The sequence below is a fragment of the Crotalus tigris genome, unplaced genomic scaffold (genome assembly GCF_016545835.1).
Source record: "Crotalus tigris isolate CLP2741 ecotype Arizona unplaced genomic scaffold, ASM1654583v1 scf7180000018682.9941245338:1185362, whole genome shotgun sequence".
NCBI lineage: Eukaryota > Metazoa > Chordata > Lepidosauria > Squamata > Viperidae > Crotalus > Crotalus tigris.
The window spans coordinates 407,110-425,810 of NW_024097143.1; the positions used below are offsets into that span (position 1 = coordinate 407,110).

Here is an 18,701-nt window from a genome sequence, read left to right on the forward strand (position 1 = left end):
TTTCTGATTCTTGAGATGCCTGGAATGCAAGAACAGTATTTCTATCATGCCAAACTGTTTAGTTGAGAAGAAAATCCAACTGGATTGACCATGCAAATGTTTTCGGTATGGGAAATATGTTCCTTAACCGGCATGTCCTGTGGATCATCACACTGAAGAGAAGTAGTGTCAATGTTAAGAGTAAGAGAAATATTTTGCAGATCAAGGCTTCATGGTCAAGGAAGGGGCACAATTAGTGCACCAGATGAATCTGTGCAAATGCTTCTTTAGCCATGACTGCCACCTGTTCCTTGAGTAGGAGCCGTGAGTGTAGGAGGATACCCACATTGCATAATAGCTCAATCCCTGCATCCACCCCAGTGCCATCTTCTATTAGAATTTCTGAACTGAATAGTTTTTTAAAAAGGGTGAATAGTTTTTTTAAAAGGGAATATAAGAATTCCTCCCCTTTTTCTCCAAGCTGATATGGATAAATCCCCTTCCTATATTGAGGCCGGATGTCAGAATCATTATCTCCAACAAAAGACAATCAATATTCTTGACTACAGTTATTATGATATTTAGGATGTTAAATAGGAGTGGGAAGAGAGTCTAGCCTTCAGCACTTCATAAAGCAGAGGCCTAAGACTCAACGTTGCTCTCTGTACACCAGCTGAAATCAGTTGTGGAAGGAGGAAGAAACCATAAAAGTTTCTCTTCCCCTTAATCATATAGGTCACATTATCCAATTAAGTGTTAGATCTTGTTATGAGATAATGTCTTTAGTTCTCAGAAGACAACTTTCGAGAGACCTTGGTTTTCACAGACTGACAGCTTGATATCTGAAGTCCACATTCCATTCACCCTTCCCCTCCCCCTGAGTCTGTAGGCAAACTAAGAAGCAGTAATGGATGAAACAGTGTAAAAATTCTTTGAAGGTTGACAGTAGGCCTATGAGGTTTCTGTGTTTTCTAAGAACTGCACTTTCTCCAAAAATAGGCTGTTGCTTTGGATTAACTCCTAGGTTTTGTAAACTGATGGGGACATATAAATAAGTCTTTCATGCTCAGTCCTTAAAACAAATAGAATCTTAAAAAGTGTATAAAGTGGCATATCACCAGGACCTCCCTAGCATTTCAACAATAATTTTGTAAATAAAAGGAATTCACTTTTCTGAATGGTCACTTGATGGACCAAGTAAACACTTCAACTGGAATTATATATATGGGTCACACAAATGTATGTCTCCAGTGGTTCATCTGCAGATGAAGTCACATCAAGTGTCCACTGTGATTCCTTCTCCCTTTACAATTATCAAAATTAGGATGTTTCATTTGATATCTGCACTGAGCATATATGTCCAGTATGTTGGAGTCCAGAATCTCAATTGCCTGTCCCATCTGTAAAATTCTCTGGGATGACTTTCTACTTCCTGGGACATCCAAGAAGAAAAAAGAATGTCCTGCCTGTAATGGTCAAATTTGGCAACTTTCCTTAAAATCCTAAAGGTGATTATAAGTCCATGAATTGTATCAACACAGTACTATAGAAACCTGAGATCAATAAATAGTCTAGCAACCCAATAAATCCTCTCTATACCACCTTTCCATTCTTCTCACTCATGTCATTCATGCAGCTAGATGGATCAGATTTTCAATCAGATCTTTCATTCACATCCTAGCATTTTCTTCCTCTTGATCTTGTTCTCCAAACTCTTTCCCCACTGGTTCACAGGGGCAAAAGTTCCAACTCTTCATTGCCTCAGCTGCCAATAAGCTTCATTGGAATTGTTGAACAAGCCTCGTGTGTTTTTGTCTATCACTTCTTCATGAATAATCTTTTTAATTGCCTTCTGTCATGTCTGAAGCTTGACTCTCTTTGCAAACCCCACTCACAGCCAGACAAGAAGTAAAGAGGAAAGACAATGATTGGAATGTAAGTGAGGTATTGAGAGGAGAGCCAAAGGAATGTAAGAGCACCAACTCGAAGTGTGCAGCTATACCATCACCTCAAGGTCAAATGCTGTGAAAGTCTACTAAACAAAGAGTACATTACTCAAACAAAAAAACATAGTGAATTGGAGGGAAAAAATGACTGTGAATGGGCCAGGAAAAGAGGGGAAAAGCTTTTCTACTTCTGTATCCATGCCAGCTCAGGTAGTTGTATTCTTGGAAAATGAAACTGCCCCAGGAGACTTTTTCTGAATGGACTATGTGGAATAGTTGACACCTCCTAATTTCAAAAGTCTTTCTTCTTTTTCTTTCCCTCTATTTTCCACTACCATATCTAAACCCCATGTTTTCTATATGTTCTTGAACCAGCTCTTTCTTCATCTATCCCAAACTACTGTAACTTCTTGCCCTCTGCTCAATGCATGATATTTGTGATAATGATTGTGATGAGAGATAATTCTACCTTCTTATTTATTCAACTTGTACAATACACTGAAAGGATATTGAAGTAATGTAAATTAAAAGACAAATAACATGGTTTTAAATTACTGGAGGAAACATCAATAACCTTCACTATGCTATTTATTGATAGTAAAATTAATCACATGGGAGAGAGTTCTTAGAGCAAATAATAAAGAATTCACAATGTCTCATTTTATCCTAGCAATAATTTGGATAAAAATAACTGCCAAAATCAAGATCACTCATTGTTTTTCATTATTAAATGCTCCTTCACATTCATGTCCGGTCTCAGAAGGATGATGTAACATTTGGGGACAAAGATGCAGCTGAGTAAGCCAAGGCTGGAGGTCAGGATGGAGAAGATCTGCACAGCCACCACATATTTCCCTTTAGTGCTCAGGTAGGCAGGGACAAAAGAAACCCAAACACTGCAGAAGAGCAGCATGCTGAAGGTGATCAACTTGGCTTCGTTGAAGCTTCCTGGTAGTTTTCGGGCTAAAAAAGCCACCAAGAAACAGATGGAAGCCAGAAAGCCCAAGTAGCCAAGGGCAGAATAGAACATGGTGATTGAACCTTCATTGCATTGAAGTAGAATCTGCCCTTTTTGGGAATATAAGTCAGAATCTGGGAATGGGGGAAAGATTCCCAGCCATATGAAACAGATGGCCACCTGAACACCAGAGCAGGAGAAGATGATGCAATTGGCCAAAGATTTCCCCAGCCATTTCCTAATTTTGCTTCCTGGCTTTGTGGCCAGAAATGCCATCACCACCATGATAGTCTTGGCCAGCAAGGATGATACAGCAACTGAGAAAACAACACTGAAGACAGTTTGTCGAAGAAGGCAGGTCACTTTCTTGGGTTGACCAATGAATAGAAGGGAAGTCAAGAAGGAAAGCAGGAGAAAGATCAGGAGAATGTAGGTGAGATCCCTGTTGTTGACTTTGACTATAGGAGTTTTTCTGTATTTAATAAAGATTCCTAGAACTAAGGCAGTGGTAAGAGACAAAAAAATTGCAGAGACAGCCAATATGACACCTAAGTTTTCTCTGTAGGACAGAAACATTATACCTTTGGGGACACATTTATCCCGCTTCTTGTTGGAATGGTGGTCATCAGGACATTTTTCACAATGGACTACATCTGGAAAACACAAAGTACTGTTTGTTAATCAAGTGATTCAGTGACATTCAGGACATCATGACCAACTGACCAGAAACAGGATGTATGTAGATAGAGTAATGAAGATTTTTTATTTTTTTATTTTTTTTTAAAAAAATAAGGTATTATTGTAATAATAAAATGTAATGGAAAATGGTCTGTGTTGGATAGGGATAATTGAGTAACTCAAAAAGAAATAATTACTAAGCATTAATAAAGTACAAAATTATGATTGCGGAAAATCAAATGCTCAAAACCTGGGGAACAAACAGGGCAAACTAGAAGCAATAGTATACAAAGGTGGGTATGACATAGTTGGCATTACAGAAACCTGGTGGGATGAAACCCATGAATGGAATGGACTGATGGATGGATACAAATTGTTAAAAAAAAACAAGTCTACAAAAAGAGGAGGGGGAGTTGCACTATATGTAAGAGAACACTACATATCTACAGAAATGCACCTGATCAAAGATAAAACTTCTCCAGAATGTATATGGGTCAATATAAAAGAGAAAAAAGTGACATTGTCATAGGTGTATATTACACACCACCCAACCAATCAGAAGAAATAGATGAACTCTTTGCCAACCAGTTAACAAATGTATATAGGAAGCATACCAGAGTAGTAATGGGAGACTTCAACTATCCAGATATCAACTGGGAGACAAACTCTGCAGGGAGCGAGAGATCAAACAGATTCCTAACCAACCTAGCCAACAATTTTATCATCCAAAAGGTGGAGGAGGGAACTAGACATAAAGCTATACTGGACTTAATTCTTACCAATAGAGAAGAAGTGATGGAGGGAGTTGAAGTTGCCAGAACCTGGGGTGAAAGTGACTATGTCATACTGGAATTTAATATAATGCAAACACTAGCAATAGAAAATAATCCAACCAGTGTTTTAAACATCAAAAGAGCTGATTTCAACAAACTCAGAGAGAACTTAGGAAAGATTCCATGGATGAAAATCCTAAAGGGGAAAACAACCCAAGAAGTGGGGGAAACTCTGAAAAATGTGATCATAAAAGCCCAGTCCATCACAATACCATTGAAAAAGAAAAACAAGAAATCCAAGAAGAAACCAGCATGGCTGCACAAAGATCTCTCTGACAAACTGAAAGACAAAAAGGACAATTTAAAAAATGGAAAGAGGGACACATAACTAAGGGCTGATTATCAGCAGGCAACCAAACCATGCAAAGATGAAGTCAGGAAAGCAAAGGCCCAGAATGAATAAGGACTTGCAACAGAAATCAAGGATAATAAAAAAACATATATCCAACATATTAACAACAAGGAAACTGTAGGTCTACTAAAGAGTAACAGGCAAAAGGGAGAAAGCAGAACTGCTTAACTCATTCGTTGCATCAGTCTTCACACAAAAAGAAACTATAGCCCAGCATACCAAAAAAACCACTGCAAAAAACAAATTTAGAAACAAAAAATAAAATAAGCAAGAAAATGGTAAGAGACCACCTATCCAACCTTGATGAATATAAATCATTGGGACCCAACAGATTACACCCCAGAGTTCTGAAGGAGCTGGCAGATGTTATCTCAGAACCATTGCACCATATCTTTCAAAACTCCTGAAGCAAAGGGGAAGTATCTGAGGACTGAAAAAGGGCTGATGTGATTCCCATCTTCAAGGAAGGGGAAAAAAACTGACCCAGGAAATTACAGACCAATCAGTTTAACATCAATACCTGGGAAGATCCCAGAAAAGTGCAGTACTGCAGGCCACTTTAGCTGACTGTGTTCAGCAGGTCAGCGGTTCAAATCTCACCGGCTCAAGGTTGACTCAGCCTTCCATCCTTCTGGGGTAGGTAAAATGAGGACCCAGATTCTTGGGGGCAATGTAAATATATATATACATTGCTTACTGGTGTACACCGCTTAGAGAGTGCTTGCACTTAAGGGGGTATATAAGTCTCATAAATAGATAGATAGATAGATAGATAGATAGATAGATAGATAGATAATAAAAAACAGATCTGCGAACAACTAGAAGCAAACAAAGTTATAACCAGTAGCCAGCATGGGTTTGTTAAAAACATACCAAACCAATCTTATTTCATTCTTTGATAAAGTAACTAAGCTAGTAGACCAGCATAATGTTGTGGACATAATATACTTAGATTTCAGTAAGGCATTTGACAAAGTAGACCACAACCTCCTCCTTGGTAAACTAGAAAAAGGTGGAATAGACAACAATACCACCAGATGGATGCATAGCTGGCTGGCAAACTGTACTCAATGAGTAATCCTCAATGGCACTACATCCACATGGAGAGAAGTAAGCAGTGGGGTACCACAAGGTTCCATACTAGGCCAAGTACTCTTCAATATCTACATAAATGACTTAGATGAGGGAATTGAAGGGGAATTCATCAAGTCTGCAGATGATACTAAACTGGCAGGACTAGCCAATACCCCAGAAGACAAACTCAGGATCCAAAAAGATCTTGACAAACTTGAACAATGGGTCCTATCCAACAAGATGAGTTTCAATGTGGAGAAAAGCAAACTTTTACATTTAGGCAGGAAAAACCAAAGATACAAGTACAGACTAGGCAAGACCTGGCTTAAAAACAGTAAGTATGATAGGGACCTTGGAGTCCTAGTGGACGATCACTTGACAATGAGCCAGCATTGAAGACTAAAACATATGAAGAACAGCTGACAGACTTGGGTCTGGCTTGTCTTAAAAAAAGAAGGAATAGGGGAGACATGATAGCAGTATTCCAATATTTGAAGGGCTGTCACAAAGAAGAGGGAGTCATATTATTCTCCAAAGCACCAGAAGGCAGGACAAAAAACAATGGTTGGAAATTGATCAAAGAGAAAAGCAACCTGGAATTAAGGAGAAACGTCCTGACAATGAGGACAGTTAACCAGTGGAACAATTTGCCTGCAGAAATTGTGGGTGCTCTATCACTGGAGATCTTTAAAAAGAGGCTGGACAGTCACTTATCTGTCATGATATAGTTCTCCTGCATGAGCAGGGGGCTGGACTAGGAGACCTTCAAGCCCCTTCCAGCTCTATTCTATTCTTATTTCCCCAAGCTGTATGTAGAATACACACAAGCACACAACCCCCACCTCCACACATATTCTATTTGTTTGTGTGGGTGTGTTTTACTTTAAACTATAAAGATTCTTGCTAGCATTTATATTTGAATAATTCTTAAATTAGTTTTAATTAATTTCACAACTTTCTAGCTAAAAGTCATGCTCAAAAGGTCATGTGATGACCCAGGGCATAGCACAGAGGCAATGCAGTCAGATGGAAATTCAAACCGCTCTTTAATTGCTCCAAATTTTCCCCAAATGCTCCCACATTTCTGGCAAGCCTCCAAACAAAGGAAAACGCACATACCTCTAGCTGAAAATAGTTTCAAAAGGGAAGCTAAAATACAGTCCAAGATCTACAAGCATCCAAGCAACATTATCAGCCAGTCCAAGGGTCAGAGTTTCTGGATTTCCAAGCAGAAGTCCATAGAACAAGAGATCAGCAACAACACACACAAAACTCCAAGGAATCAGCGTTTGTTCATGAAAAAAGCTTCTCCCCACAGTTGTCTCCTTAAATCTCATTCTCCAGGTGTGCCTTGTGGAGAGGGGCAGGACACTCTCTTCCTGAGTAGTTCAGCCTGCCTGCATTGTTCTCTCCACTCTCTGTGCTCTAGAATCAGGTGACGGTGGCCCTTGCTCATCACCTGAACTCTGTCTCTCCTGTCCAGTCTGTCCCACTCCTGAAGGGCCCTAGCCTGCCTCTGCTGCTCTACCCCACATTCCTCTGAAGCTACAGACACCTCTCTCTCGACCTCCATAGGGTCCCGTTCCAGCTCATTTTCCTCCACAGATTCAGGCTCCGAAGGAGGCATGACAGGTCTAAATATATCCGGCTACGCAACGTGTTCTACGTCCAAGATCCATTTTTAAAAAATTTGGTTAAATTTCATCATGGACACTGTAGATCAGTATTTCTCAATTTTGACAACATTAAGACATGTGTACTTCAACTCCCAGAATTCCCCAGCCAGAATTCCCCAACTCCCTGAATTCCATGGCTCCTGAGGAATTCTGGGAGTTCATGTCCACATGACTTAATGTTGCCAAATTTGAGAAACACTGCTGTAAGTATTGTCAATTGTGTCATTGCTGCAAATTCTCCAAATTGACCTCCCAAACTGACATCACTGACAAAATGTCTATTTTTCCAATTCTCTCCTAAATTTGTTCTTGCAACTGCCAGAACAAATATCTTTGTAGTGTGAGAGATTTTGCATTTTTTTTCTTTTTGAAAGTATACCTATAAAGAATATTTGTGATTTTGGTTCATCTTGTATAAGATTTTTCTGAATATTTTTATGTATTTCATTCCAATGCTTTTGAGTTTTTTGTATAACCACTACAGAAGATAAAGTGTTCCTTCTTGTCATGGCTTTTCCAACATTAAATGTTCTATGATTAGTTTATTTTGCAATTGTTAATGTAGTTTTAGAACACCTGAAAAACATTTTGAAGCAAGTTCCCCTTAAATTATAGAGTGAATTTTCTGTATTTTTCTTTTTAAAAGGTCCTCTCATTTTTGTATTGTGATTATTTCTTTAAAGTTTTGCATCCATTTTACGAAACAAATGTTTATTTATTCAATCTTCATGTTAAATTTCAAAAACAATGGCTCTTGATCATAAATTTTGTTTTCTATAAGTGTTTCAAATGCTGTCATGTTTCTTAAGGTCTCTCGATCTTTTTCAAGTTTGCTTGTTATTGTTTCAGCAACTTGTGAAAACATCCATCATGATGAATTCTACCTTCACTGAACAGTTCTTGCAGTGTTTTTGGTCTGTTTCCTGAATCTGGATGTAGTATATCGGTTGTTGTTGTTAATTGCAGAGTGGTGTCCGACCCATCACAATCCCATGGACAATGTTCCTCCAGGTCTTCCTGTCCTCTACCATCTTCTGGAGTCCATTTAAGTTCACACCTACTGCTTCAGTGACTCCATCCAACCACCTCATTCTCTGTCGTCCCCTTCTTCTATTGCCCTCAATCTTTCCCAGCATTAGGCCCTTCTCCAGTGAGTCCTTCCTTCTCATTAGGTGGCCAAAGTATTTGAGTTTCAACTTCAGTATATTGGTATGTGAGATCAAATCTTGCTAATACCAGAGCCATTGCAGTGTGGTGATTAGAATGCAGTATTGCAGGCTAACTCTGCCCATAGCCTGGAATTCAGTCCCAACCAGCTCAAGTTTGAATTAGCCTTCCATCTTTTGGAGGTCAGTAAAATGAAGACCAAGATTGGTGGGGGCAATATGCTGACTCTGTAAACTGTTTGGAGAGTGTTATAAAGCACTAAGAAGCAATATATAAATCTAAGTTCAATTGCTATTGCTAATATATTGTCCTTAGAATAAAAGACTGGTACTCCTTCTTTGTTCTTAACTACTTACCTTCCTGCACAGAAATGGTTCCTTCCATACATGGAGAACAGTCATAGCAGCAAACTGGTTCTCCCTCTCTCATAAGCTTGGTATATCCTGGGAGGCAACTTTCCGTACACCTAGAAAAGGGTGCCTTCTGAACAGAAAAAAAAACTCAGAGAAACATATGAATGAGATGATTACTTCTTAAAATGGAAATGAGCACCAAAGTGGGTTCATAAATTCAAGAAGATACTTTCAAGATCTCTTTCCAAATAGAATGAAAATATTTTACTTTTAGTGAAAAGTTTCCACTAGCAGTTTCATTTCAGCAGTCTATGATTCCAGAGTCCCCTCAATGTTCAGAAAAAGCTGATGACTCTCTTGTCTAGGCATCATTATCCTGGGATTTTGGACTTCAGCTTCAGCCAACTAGTCAATGATATAAAACTGTGGAAAATGTAGTCCAAAGGATGGACTGCAAAGGATTACTTCGTCATGAAGTAATCATGAGAAAGGCATCATGAGAAAGGCAGGGCTAGATGAAACAAAAGTTGGAATTAAGATTGTTGGGAGAAATATCAACAACCTAAGATATGCAGATGATACCACTCTAATGGCAGAAAGTGAAGAGGAACTAAAGAGCCTCTTGATGTGGGTGAAGAAGGAGAGTGCAAAAATTGGCTTGAAACTCAACATTAAGAAAACCAAAATCATGGCATCCGGCCCTCTCAATTCCTGGCAAATAGATGGGGAAGAAATGAAGGTAGTGACAGATTTTATTTTTCTGGGCTCCAAGATCACCTCAGATGGGACTGCAGCCAAGAAATTAAAAGACGCTTGCTCCTGGGGAGGAAAGCTATGGCAAATCTAGACAGCATACTAAAAAGCAGAGACATCACCCTGCCAACAAAAGTGTGTATAGTCCAGGCCATGGTTTTCCCAGCTGCAGTGTATGGCTGTGAAAGTTGGACCATAAGAAAGGCTGAGCGCCAAAGAATTGAGGCCTTTGAATTATGGTGCTGGAGAAGATTCCTGCGAGTCCCTTGGACTGCAAGGCGTTCAAACCGGTCAGTCCTAGAAGAGATCAACCCCGACTGCTCTTTAGAAGGTCAGATCCTGAACTTGAAACTCAAATTCTTTGGCCACCTAATGAGAAGGAAGGACTCACTGGAGAAGGGCCTAATGCAGGGAAAGATTGAGGGCAATAGAAGAAGGGGACGACAGAGAATGAGATGGCTGGATGGAGTCACTGAAGCAGTAGGTGTGAACCTAAATGGACTCCAGAAAATGGTAGAGGACAGGAAGACCTGGAGGAATGTTGTCCATGGGGTCGCGATGGGTCGGACGCGACTTCGCAATTAACAACAACAACAACAAATCTTAGCAATTGCTAGGACACCATCTGTCGCAACATTTCCTCTGCCTTCTTACAATATGTATTTCTTAGAACTCAATTTATAATCAACTCAGTCTCAAATCAGACTCCAATTCTGAATAAACTTTGAATAAGATTCAATAGAAGAGAATCTCTGTAACTCAGTGTTGAACTATAAACTCCTTGATGCTCTCTGGCTTTGATTGCCTGCTTGCAGATATTTCATTCCATGACTAGATAACATTTTCAGTGCTATCATCAGGTACTAATGATGTTATTTAGTTGGGTAAGTAACCAAGGAAATATCTACAAACAAACAACTAAACTCAGAGAGCACCAAAGATTCCACTGAGTAAGAGGCCCTACTATAAATCTCTCAGTGTCAAAGGCCAGCTCCCTGGTTTGTGATGCTCCTTAGCTTCTTTACATGGTACAAACAGCTTTGGGTTAGCCAGCAACATGATTTCTATCCTACCCCAGAACAACGTTGGTATATTCACCATAAGCAATAGATCTTTTCAGAAGTCCAGGAAAAATAGTAGTGTCTCCTTCAACCTTCCCTTTTAGCAGTGCTTATTAGTCAAAAGACTAATAAACCAAAAAATCACATGGATACATAGGAACAGGTGAACAATAAAACCCACATAGAGGCAGACTTAGTTACCTGGTTAAAAGATGTTGGCCATACGATGGCGCTCTCATCCACAGAGATCTTGATGTCTGAAGAGACTTCTTTTTCAACATTCCCAATTATTACCCCAGCAGCAGACTTGTTGGGAAATACTGCCCAGTCCATGATATTAAAGTCAGCAGTGGGAATTCCATACTCATCCAAATAAACATCATTCACAGAAAAATTGTAAATCTGGGATTTTCTTAAAAAAGGATGGAGCTGAAAAGACATGGAGAAACACCCTTACAATGTATACATTCTCATTTGAGCACTAAGTCAAAACAGAGGTACTTTATCCTAGTGCTTCTGTCTGCAAATGTGGTAGGGAGATTATTTTTTTCTCTCTAATTATTCTCTCCCTCTTTTTTTCTCCCATTCCCATTCTTTCTCCCATGCTTTCCCCCCTCTTTCTGCCTGTCTTTGTATGCTTGTCTGTCCCTCTCACATGAACATACAGATTTTTTTATTGTATTATTTTGTATCCTATTCTCATAAGCATTCTGAATCAGCACACCAGGTTTAATCTAGAAGATTCAGAAACACAATCTCTGTCTTTATCTCTCTGTAAACCTCCTCATCAGCTAAGAAGAAATATCAGATGTTGGCAGTTTTTGTTGGTTATCCCCATCATCTCTGCTTATCTTTAACGTAACATTTAAGAATGGAAAGGGAACCATCAGCAACATTTTGAAGAAGCATTACCTGCCATGGCTGTATCATCTGGAGTGTCTGGTGGTCCCCAGCAGGCATCCTCCTCTTACTCATTTGGGAGGAAAAGGCAACACTGAGGACCCAGGCCACAGCCTGGATTGTTGTGGAAATACTGGAGCCATCCTCAGACAGGATTCTTCCAACCAGATCCGGGGATGAGATTTTCCAGGTCTCTTTTTCCAGGCAGCTGTTCCAAACTTTCTTAGACAACAAAGGACTTGAATAAGAACATTGAAATGCTGCCTCCCCAAACTTCACTGTAGCAGAATAATGTGAATTAAAATCATAATACTGTGTCCTTTTTTTTGTCTGAGTTGAGAAGGATAGCAAAAGATGGTTATGCTGGAGATTAAGCAATCGATAAAAAAATTTCACGCTTATACCTGACAAAGCTGTGGCAATCCATACTTTTCCCCCAAACATGATTTTTGTCTTTTCAATGTCTCGTATTAGCACTGCTAGTATTAATGTGGCATGAAAGTTCAAGTAGCAAACAATACTTTTCACTTTAGTGTCACTAAAATATTCAAGGATGTCCTTTTCCCTCCCTGCTCTAAGAACCATGGGTAAGCTTTCTGAAAAGGCAACACAGACACCTTTCCTTATGGCTTCTGGCACAAAGGTTCTTCTGAACTTTTCTCCGCTTTCATCATCTGGAGCAGTGAGGCCGATCCACGTCCATTGGAAATGCAGGAGCAACTTGACAATTGCCAAGTGAGGAGGTTCTTGTTTTGGACTCACCCGGTAGAAAAAAGGGAAATGATGTTTCTGTTCTGGAATGTGGCTGATGACCCCATAGTTGATCTAAGATGAAACAGAAAAGATGATTGATTGCTTTGCTTTTAAGGATAAAAATAAGTGCTTACTTCTATTTTTTTTCTGATGTTAACCCTCTACTCACATATCAGCTGGTCAATTATATTCCCAAATTATACAACTGCACAGAACTTTTCATTAGATATGCTGTTTTATTCTCCTATTTTTTTTCCTTTCCCCAATAACAAATTGCTGTATTAAAGTGTTTCTCTTTTTGCTGTAATCTTTTATTGTAAAGGCTTTAAAATATATATTTGATTTGCTTTGATGATAGATTGGGGGAAATGGAACATCATGTGAACGCAGCAGAAAAAATATGTCAGCTGGGTTTGTTTTCATTGTCTTTAGGTGCAAGTAGGGAAAAACTCTCTTAAAGTAACATTTATCTATGTTATTTCCATTACAATTCTTGAGATTTTGTTTTGAATTAGTTGGAATAAGGGTGAAAAGATGTTCTTTTTCTCCCAAGACTGCAGTGACCAGAAGACAGGGAGAAGAGGCAGAAGAGTGGGGAAAGAGGATGCAAATTTCATGCAAAATATGGTTGAGAGCACTTCGGTTGAGCTATGGGTGAAGGTTCGTTCAGTTGAAAAATCTCTGTGTAATCTGTGTATCTTTAAAAAAAACCAAGATATGCAACATATGTACAAATGAGGAAAGGGATTTGAATGCCTGATGAAAATGGAATGGTTCAGGCGTCCTTTAAGCTCTGTAATCTGACTCATTTTATTTATTATCTGACCCCTTTTGGATTATCAGTAGACTTTACAAAATTAAATTAGCTTCAGTATTCATTCCTACTTGTGGAATTTTGTAGATGCCCAGCATAGTTGAAATGGAAGTAAAGAACTCCGAATCAGTCCCTTCAAGCACAGCCAGAAGATTATTTTGTCTTCCACAACTGAAGTTTGGGACATTCTCTTGTCCTGTAGACAGCAAGTCCATCATGACCTCATATGTTATCCTTGCATTGAAAAAGTTCTCATAGATGTTATAGCCCAGGGTGATGTTGGGTAGCAGCTTTGGATTCTGGTTGATCTCATGAGTGGCAAAGAAGAAGGGCAGGACATGCCAGAAGCTCATACTCGGTATACTGCAAGATAATAGACTGCAATTAGTTTTCATCTTCTATTCATAAAAACACATTATATTTCCTGAAGCTGTTCCTTTAAGGACATTTATAACTAATCAGTTGGATTGCTGTCTTATAAGTCTAGTGCACAAATTTGACAATCTAACAATCTGTGCTCTACCTGGGGTACTCTTGAAAAGTATCTAGAAGTATTGCTGGTACAGGATGTGGCTGTGCCAGCAATTATGGACACATAAAGGACTGCACATATAACATCTCTGTTATAGACCTCTGTTGTGCAAGCTGCATTGGATGCCAGTTTGCTTCTGGGTCCTATTGAAGGTGTTGGTTATGACCTTTGAAGTACCTGGCATTGGGATAGGCTACCTATGGAACCATCTTCATCCCATTACTTTGGCCCATCTCACCTGGTCTGGTAGGAAAAGTATTTGCAGACCTCATCAGCTAAAGAACTCCAGTTCATGGGATCCAGGAAGAGAGCCTTCTCTGCCATTGTCCCTGCCCCTTGGAACATTCGTCCACCGGAGATGAGGTTGGTACCCATTCTCTTGACTGTTCAGAAATGTCTGGTTCTGCTGACTCACTTGGGACCCACAGAGATGCACACAGCCATGGGGCTCGTTAGTGGCTTGAAGGACCTGCCCTGTCTTTTTAATTCTGAATTTTAGACATTTTACTCTTGTTTTAATCTGCCTTATATTATAATATCTATATTATCTATATTTTTATGTTTTATATCTTATTTGACAATGCCCACAGTAACTGTGAGGAAGATAGGCAGTTTGTAAATGTGATAGGGATAGATAGATAGATAGATAGATACCATAAATAAAAATAGAAGAATGTTTTGCATTATTAGTCATGTTCTTTAACTAAGAAAGACAAAAATCTCAATTTAAAAAAATGTGGTCTTTTTGTCCAAGGGGCTGGAGGCTGAGGGTCCTGGATAGGTGCAGCAGGCTTCAGCTCAACTCAAGCAAGATTGAGTTTCTTTGGGTGTTTGGACCTTCCATCGCCAAGACCTTTTCACAAGCAGTCAAGAAATACATCACAGACTAGCACTTAGTAAAGCAGCCATGAAGGCCTTGGAAAATATATTCAGATGCTGTGATATGTCCATATCTACAAAAATCAGAATTGTTCAACTCATGATATTCCCTGTAATACTCTATGGAAGTAAATGTTGGACTTTGAAGAAGCAGGAGAGAAAGTGCATTGCCACTTTTTAATTTTAGGGTTGGAGAAGACTCCTGAGTATACTGTAGGCAGCCAAGAAAACAAGGAAATGGAACATCAATCAATTCAACCAGATTGCTCACTCACACACAAATGACCAGGCTCAAATTATCTCAGTTTGGAAATATTATATAAAAAGTTAGCTCTCTGGCAAAAGTTATAATGCTGAGAATGTTGAAAAGAAAGAGAAGAAGATGACTAAAAACAATAGTTCTGTAGTTCCGTATTATTAATTTATTTTTTAGTGACTTCCCTCACAGTCTGTATGGATTGATACTTCCATACGGGAAGACTGTAATTTTTAATTTTATTGTCAATTTATGTTGGTTCAGTGATTGAATCGAATATCTAAAATAAGGTTTCAAAGGTGACCAGTACTGCACTGAATTCACCTAATCAAATCAACAACTTTTTATGTCAAGACATAATAACAACAACCACTTACTAGAAATGGATTTTTCTTTGGAGCAGCTGAAGTCACCTCTACTAAATTGAATGCCCTTCTAAATAAGATGGATGGTGTTTTCAAAGTCTTTAGATATCCTACACCCAAGGCCATGGATCCTGCTGTGATCCTTGGCTTCTTTATTTTTTTTATCTTATTAATTAAAACAAAAAGTGAGATGGAAGATAGCACTCATTCTGTAGAAAGTAAAATACCAACCTCAACTCCTTTTAGGGCACAAATTGCCCATCAGCCTTCTGATGAAAAAAAAAGCTGAAAGTCAACAGAAGAAGACCATGGCCACTTCCCCAGGAAAAACGTGTGTGTGTGTGTGTGTGTGTGTGTGTGAGAGAGAGAGAGAGAGAGAGAGAGAGAGAGAGAGAGAGAGAGAGAGAGAGAGAGAGAGAGACAGACAGACAGACAGACAGACAGACAGACAGACAGACAGACAGACCTTTTCTTAAAGCAAATGAAGAGTGAAAAAGATGGCAGAGATCAGGTACCAGAAAGTGGAAACCATCCCTATTAAAAGGAAGACATCCCTATTAAAAGGATAACATTAATCACTAGTGTTAAGTTCACATCAGGAATTACCTTTGAAAACTGTGGTTTGGAGGCTTGAAGAAGAAGTATGGTTTAAATATAGTGCTAGATGTAGAAATGATTCCGCTTATCAGGAAATCTCCTGGCCTGTAGTAATTAAATCTGTGTTCTTCTTCTTTCTGCACATTTAATGGACATTTGGATATCACTGTGCCACATGGAAAATGAGACACCAGAAGAAGCAGCATCAGCAGTATTTCAGATATCATAATGGAGATCTTCTGTCATTCTCTGAGACAGGCACCCACTATATTTGGCTTCAGAGCTGTCTAAGGAGAAGCCAAGTTCTCTAGGCAAACAACACAGATCCACTGAGTTGGTCAAGCAAGATAAAATTTAATCTGGCACGTTAAAAGGGCAGCATTAAAATTCAGACCTGCACAGTATGCCTACAGGAGTCTCACCATGTGTTCTTCATCATCCTTGAGGCACTTGTGGACCAGAGCTTCAATTTTTTATAAGAATTACAAAATATTTGAGAAATCTGTGGATGAGGGTTACTAACACCTACCTTGTTGCAAAATAACTGTGGGTGAGAGAAGTCCCCTAGCCTTTAGTGGAAGATGAAGTAATCATTGTGATTTTGATAATTATGAAGGGATTTGGGAATCACAGTTGATTCTCTGTATTACTTCACTTACTACTATGCAAGAGAGGAAAACCTTTGCATAACGTATGGACATAGTTTCAATTTAATAGTCAAAATAACAACTCAGGAAACTTGTTCCCATTATTCAAGAAACTTACTCTGGGGAAGAAGAATATCTGGTCCTGTTATATTTGGGTTTCTCATTGAGTCACAGCACAGAGAAAGCACTGATTGTGCCTGTGAATTAACTCTGCTGGACACTGAACCTCTGGTGGGGTATTCTGCTGGATCTCTCAGCAGCTTTCAATATTGAACCACAATATACAGAGAGTCCTCAGCTTACAACAGGTCATTTGAAAAAAGTGACTTATGGCTGTTTTTCACACTTACAATTGTCGCAGCATCCCCATGGGCATGTGATCTAAATTTGAAAGCTTGACAACTGGTGTATATTTATGATGGTTGCACTGTCCCAGAATGATGTAATCACCTTTTGCAACCTTCTGGCAAGCAAAGTCAATGAGGAAGCGAGATTCTCTTAACCAAGTTACTAATTGAAGAACTGCAGTGATTCACTTAATTGAATTGTGGCAAGAAAGGTCATAAAATGGGGCACAATTCATTTAACAACTATCTCACTTGGCAACAGAAATTTTAGTTGAGGATTATCTGTACCTTTAGGGCAATTGAGAGGGTGGGGAATGAATTTTCCCCTCCCCCCAAAATTATCAGATTCCTCTACTGAGTCAATTCTCTTGTGATTTGCAAATACAGAGCGCCAGGAAAATTCTTCCTCACATTTCTCTCTATGTGAAGTCCCATACAACTCACTCAAGGAAACTGAGAATAATGTTGCTTCTCATATTCTAAACTTTGTAATTCAATTACAAAGTTACTATTGCAACTGAGATATTTTTGGGAAAGAAGTTTTGAAATTATGCGTTAATAAATTGAATAGATTTTTAGCCGGAAAAAAAAAAGTTATTGATACAAAAGAGTATCACACTTTCCTGATGGAAATGAGCCCGTCTCTTTTCTCTCCTAATGCAAAAAGAGAGAATGCTTAATTCAAAACACCATGTACTTGAGTAGTGCCTTCATATCGGCACTCAGTATTTTCACATTAACAATCAGAAGAATCTAGATAGTCTGCAGAAAAGAACGTGAAACAAAACAACTCACACAGAGCCCTCATCGTCAATCAATCAGAATAGAGCTGGAATGGACCTTGGTCCAACCCCCGGCTCAAGCAGGAGACCCTATACAATTTTAGACAAGTGGCTGTCCAGTCTCTTCTTAAAGACCTCCAGTGATGGAGCACCCACAACCTCTGAAGGGAAGCTGTTCCACTGGTTAATTGTTCTCACTGTTAGAAAGTTTCTCCTTAATGCCAGGTTGCTTTTCTCCTTGATTAGTTTCCATCAGTTGTTTCTTGTCTTGTCCTCTGGTACTTTGGAAAATAAGTTGACCCCCTCTTCTTTTTGGCAGCCCCTCAAATACTGGAATACTGCTATCATGTCACCCCTAGTCCTTTTCTCTAGACTGGCCAAACCCAAATCCTTCAATCGTTCTTCAAATATTTTAGTCTCCAGTCCTTTAATCATCTTACTTGCTCTTTGCATTTTTTCCAAAGTCTCAATATCTTTTTTTTTAATGTGGTGACCAAAACTGGATGCAGTTTTCTAGGTATAGCCTTACTAAGGCTGTATAAAGTGGTACTAATACTTCATATGATTTTGATTCTATGCCTTTCTTTATACCACCAAGGATTATATTACCCTACTGCTGGCTCATGTTTCAGTGATTGTCCAAGGTCCCTCTCACAGCTACTGTTATTGAGTCAGGTTTTGCCTAGTTTGTACTTGTACCTTTGGTTTTTCTTGCCTAAGTGTAAAACCTTGCTTTTCTCCACATTAAATTTTATGTTGTTGGATAGGATCCATTGTTCAAGTCTGAACATGTCTTCTGGGATGTTGGCTATTCCTGCCAGCTTAGTGTCATCTCCAAATTTCATGAGTTCTCCTTCTATTCACTCATCTAAGTCATTTATGAAAATATTGAACAGTACTAGGCCTAAGACAGAGCGTTGTAGTACTCCGCTGCTTATGTCCCTCCATGTAGTTGTATAGTACCATTAAGAATTATTCATTGAGTGGTTTATCAGCCAG

The 18,701-nt window shown here is 39.0% G+C and overlaps 1 protein-coding gene across 1 annotated transcript; it reads right to left on the bottom strand.

Moving 5' to 3' along the window:
* Positions 1-2,631: 2,631 nt before the first annotated feature.
* On the bottom strand, positions 2,632-14,204 carry LOC120313424 (vomeronasal type-2 receptor 26-like). The gene is made up of 6 exons (XM_039355337.1): positions 14,068-14,204; positions 13,369-13,660; positions 12,160-12,555; positions 11,032-11,259; positions 9,020-9,146; positions 2,632-3,536 (listed from the first exon to the last, which is right to left on the bottom strand). Exons 1-6 carry the CDS (start codon positions 14,202-14,204, stop codon positions 2,632-2,634), a joined length of 2,085 nt encoding a protein of 694 aa, XP_039211271.1.
* Positions 14,205-18,701: the final 4,497 nt, after the last annotated feature.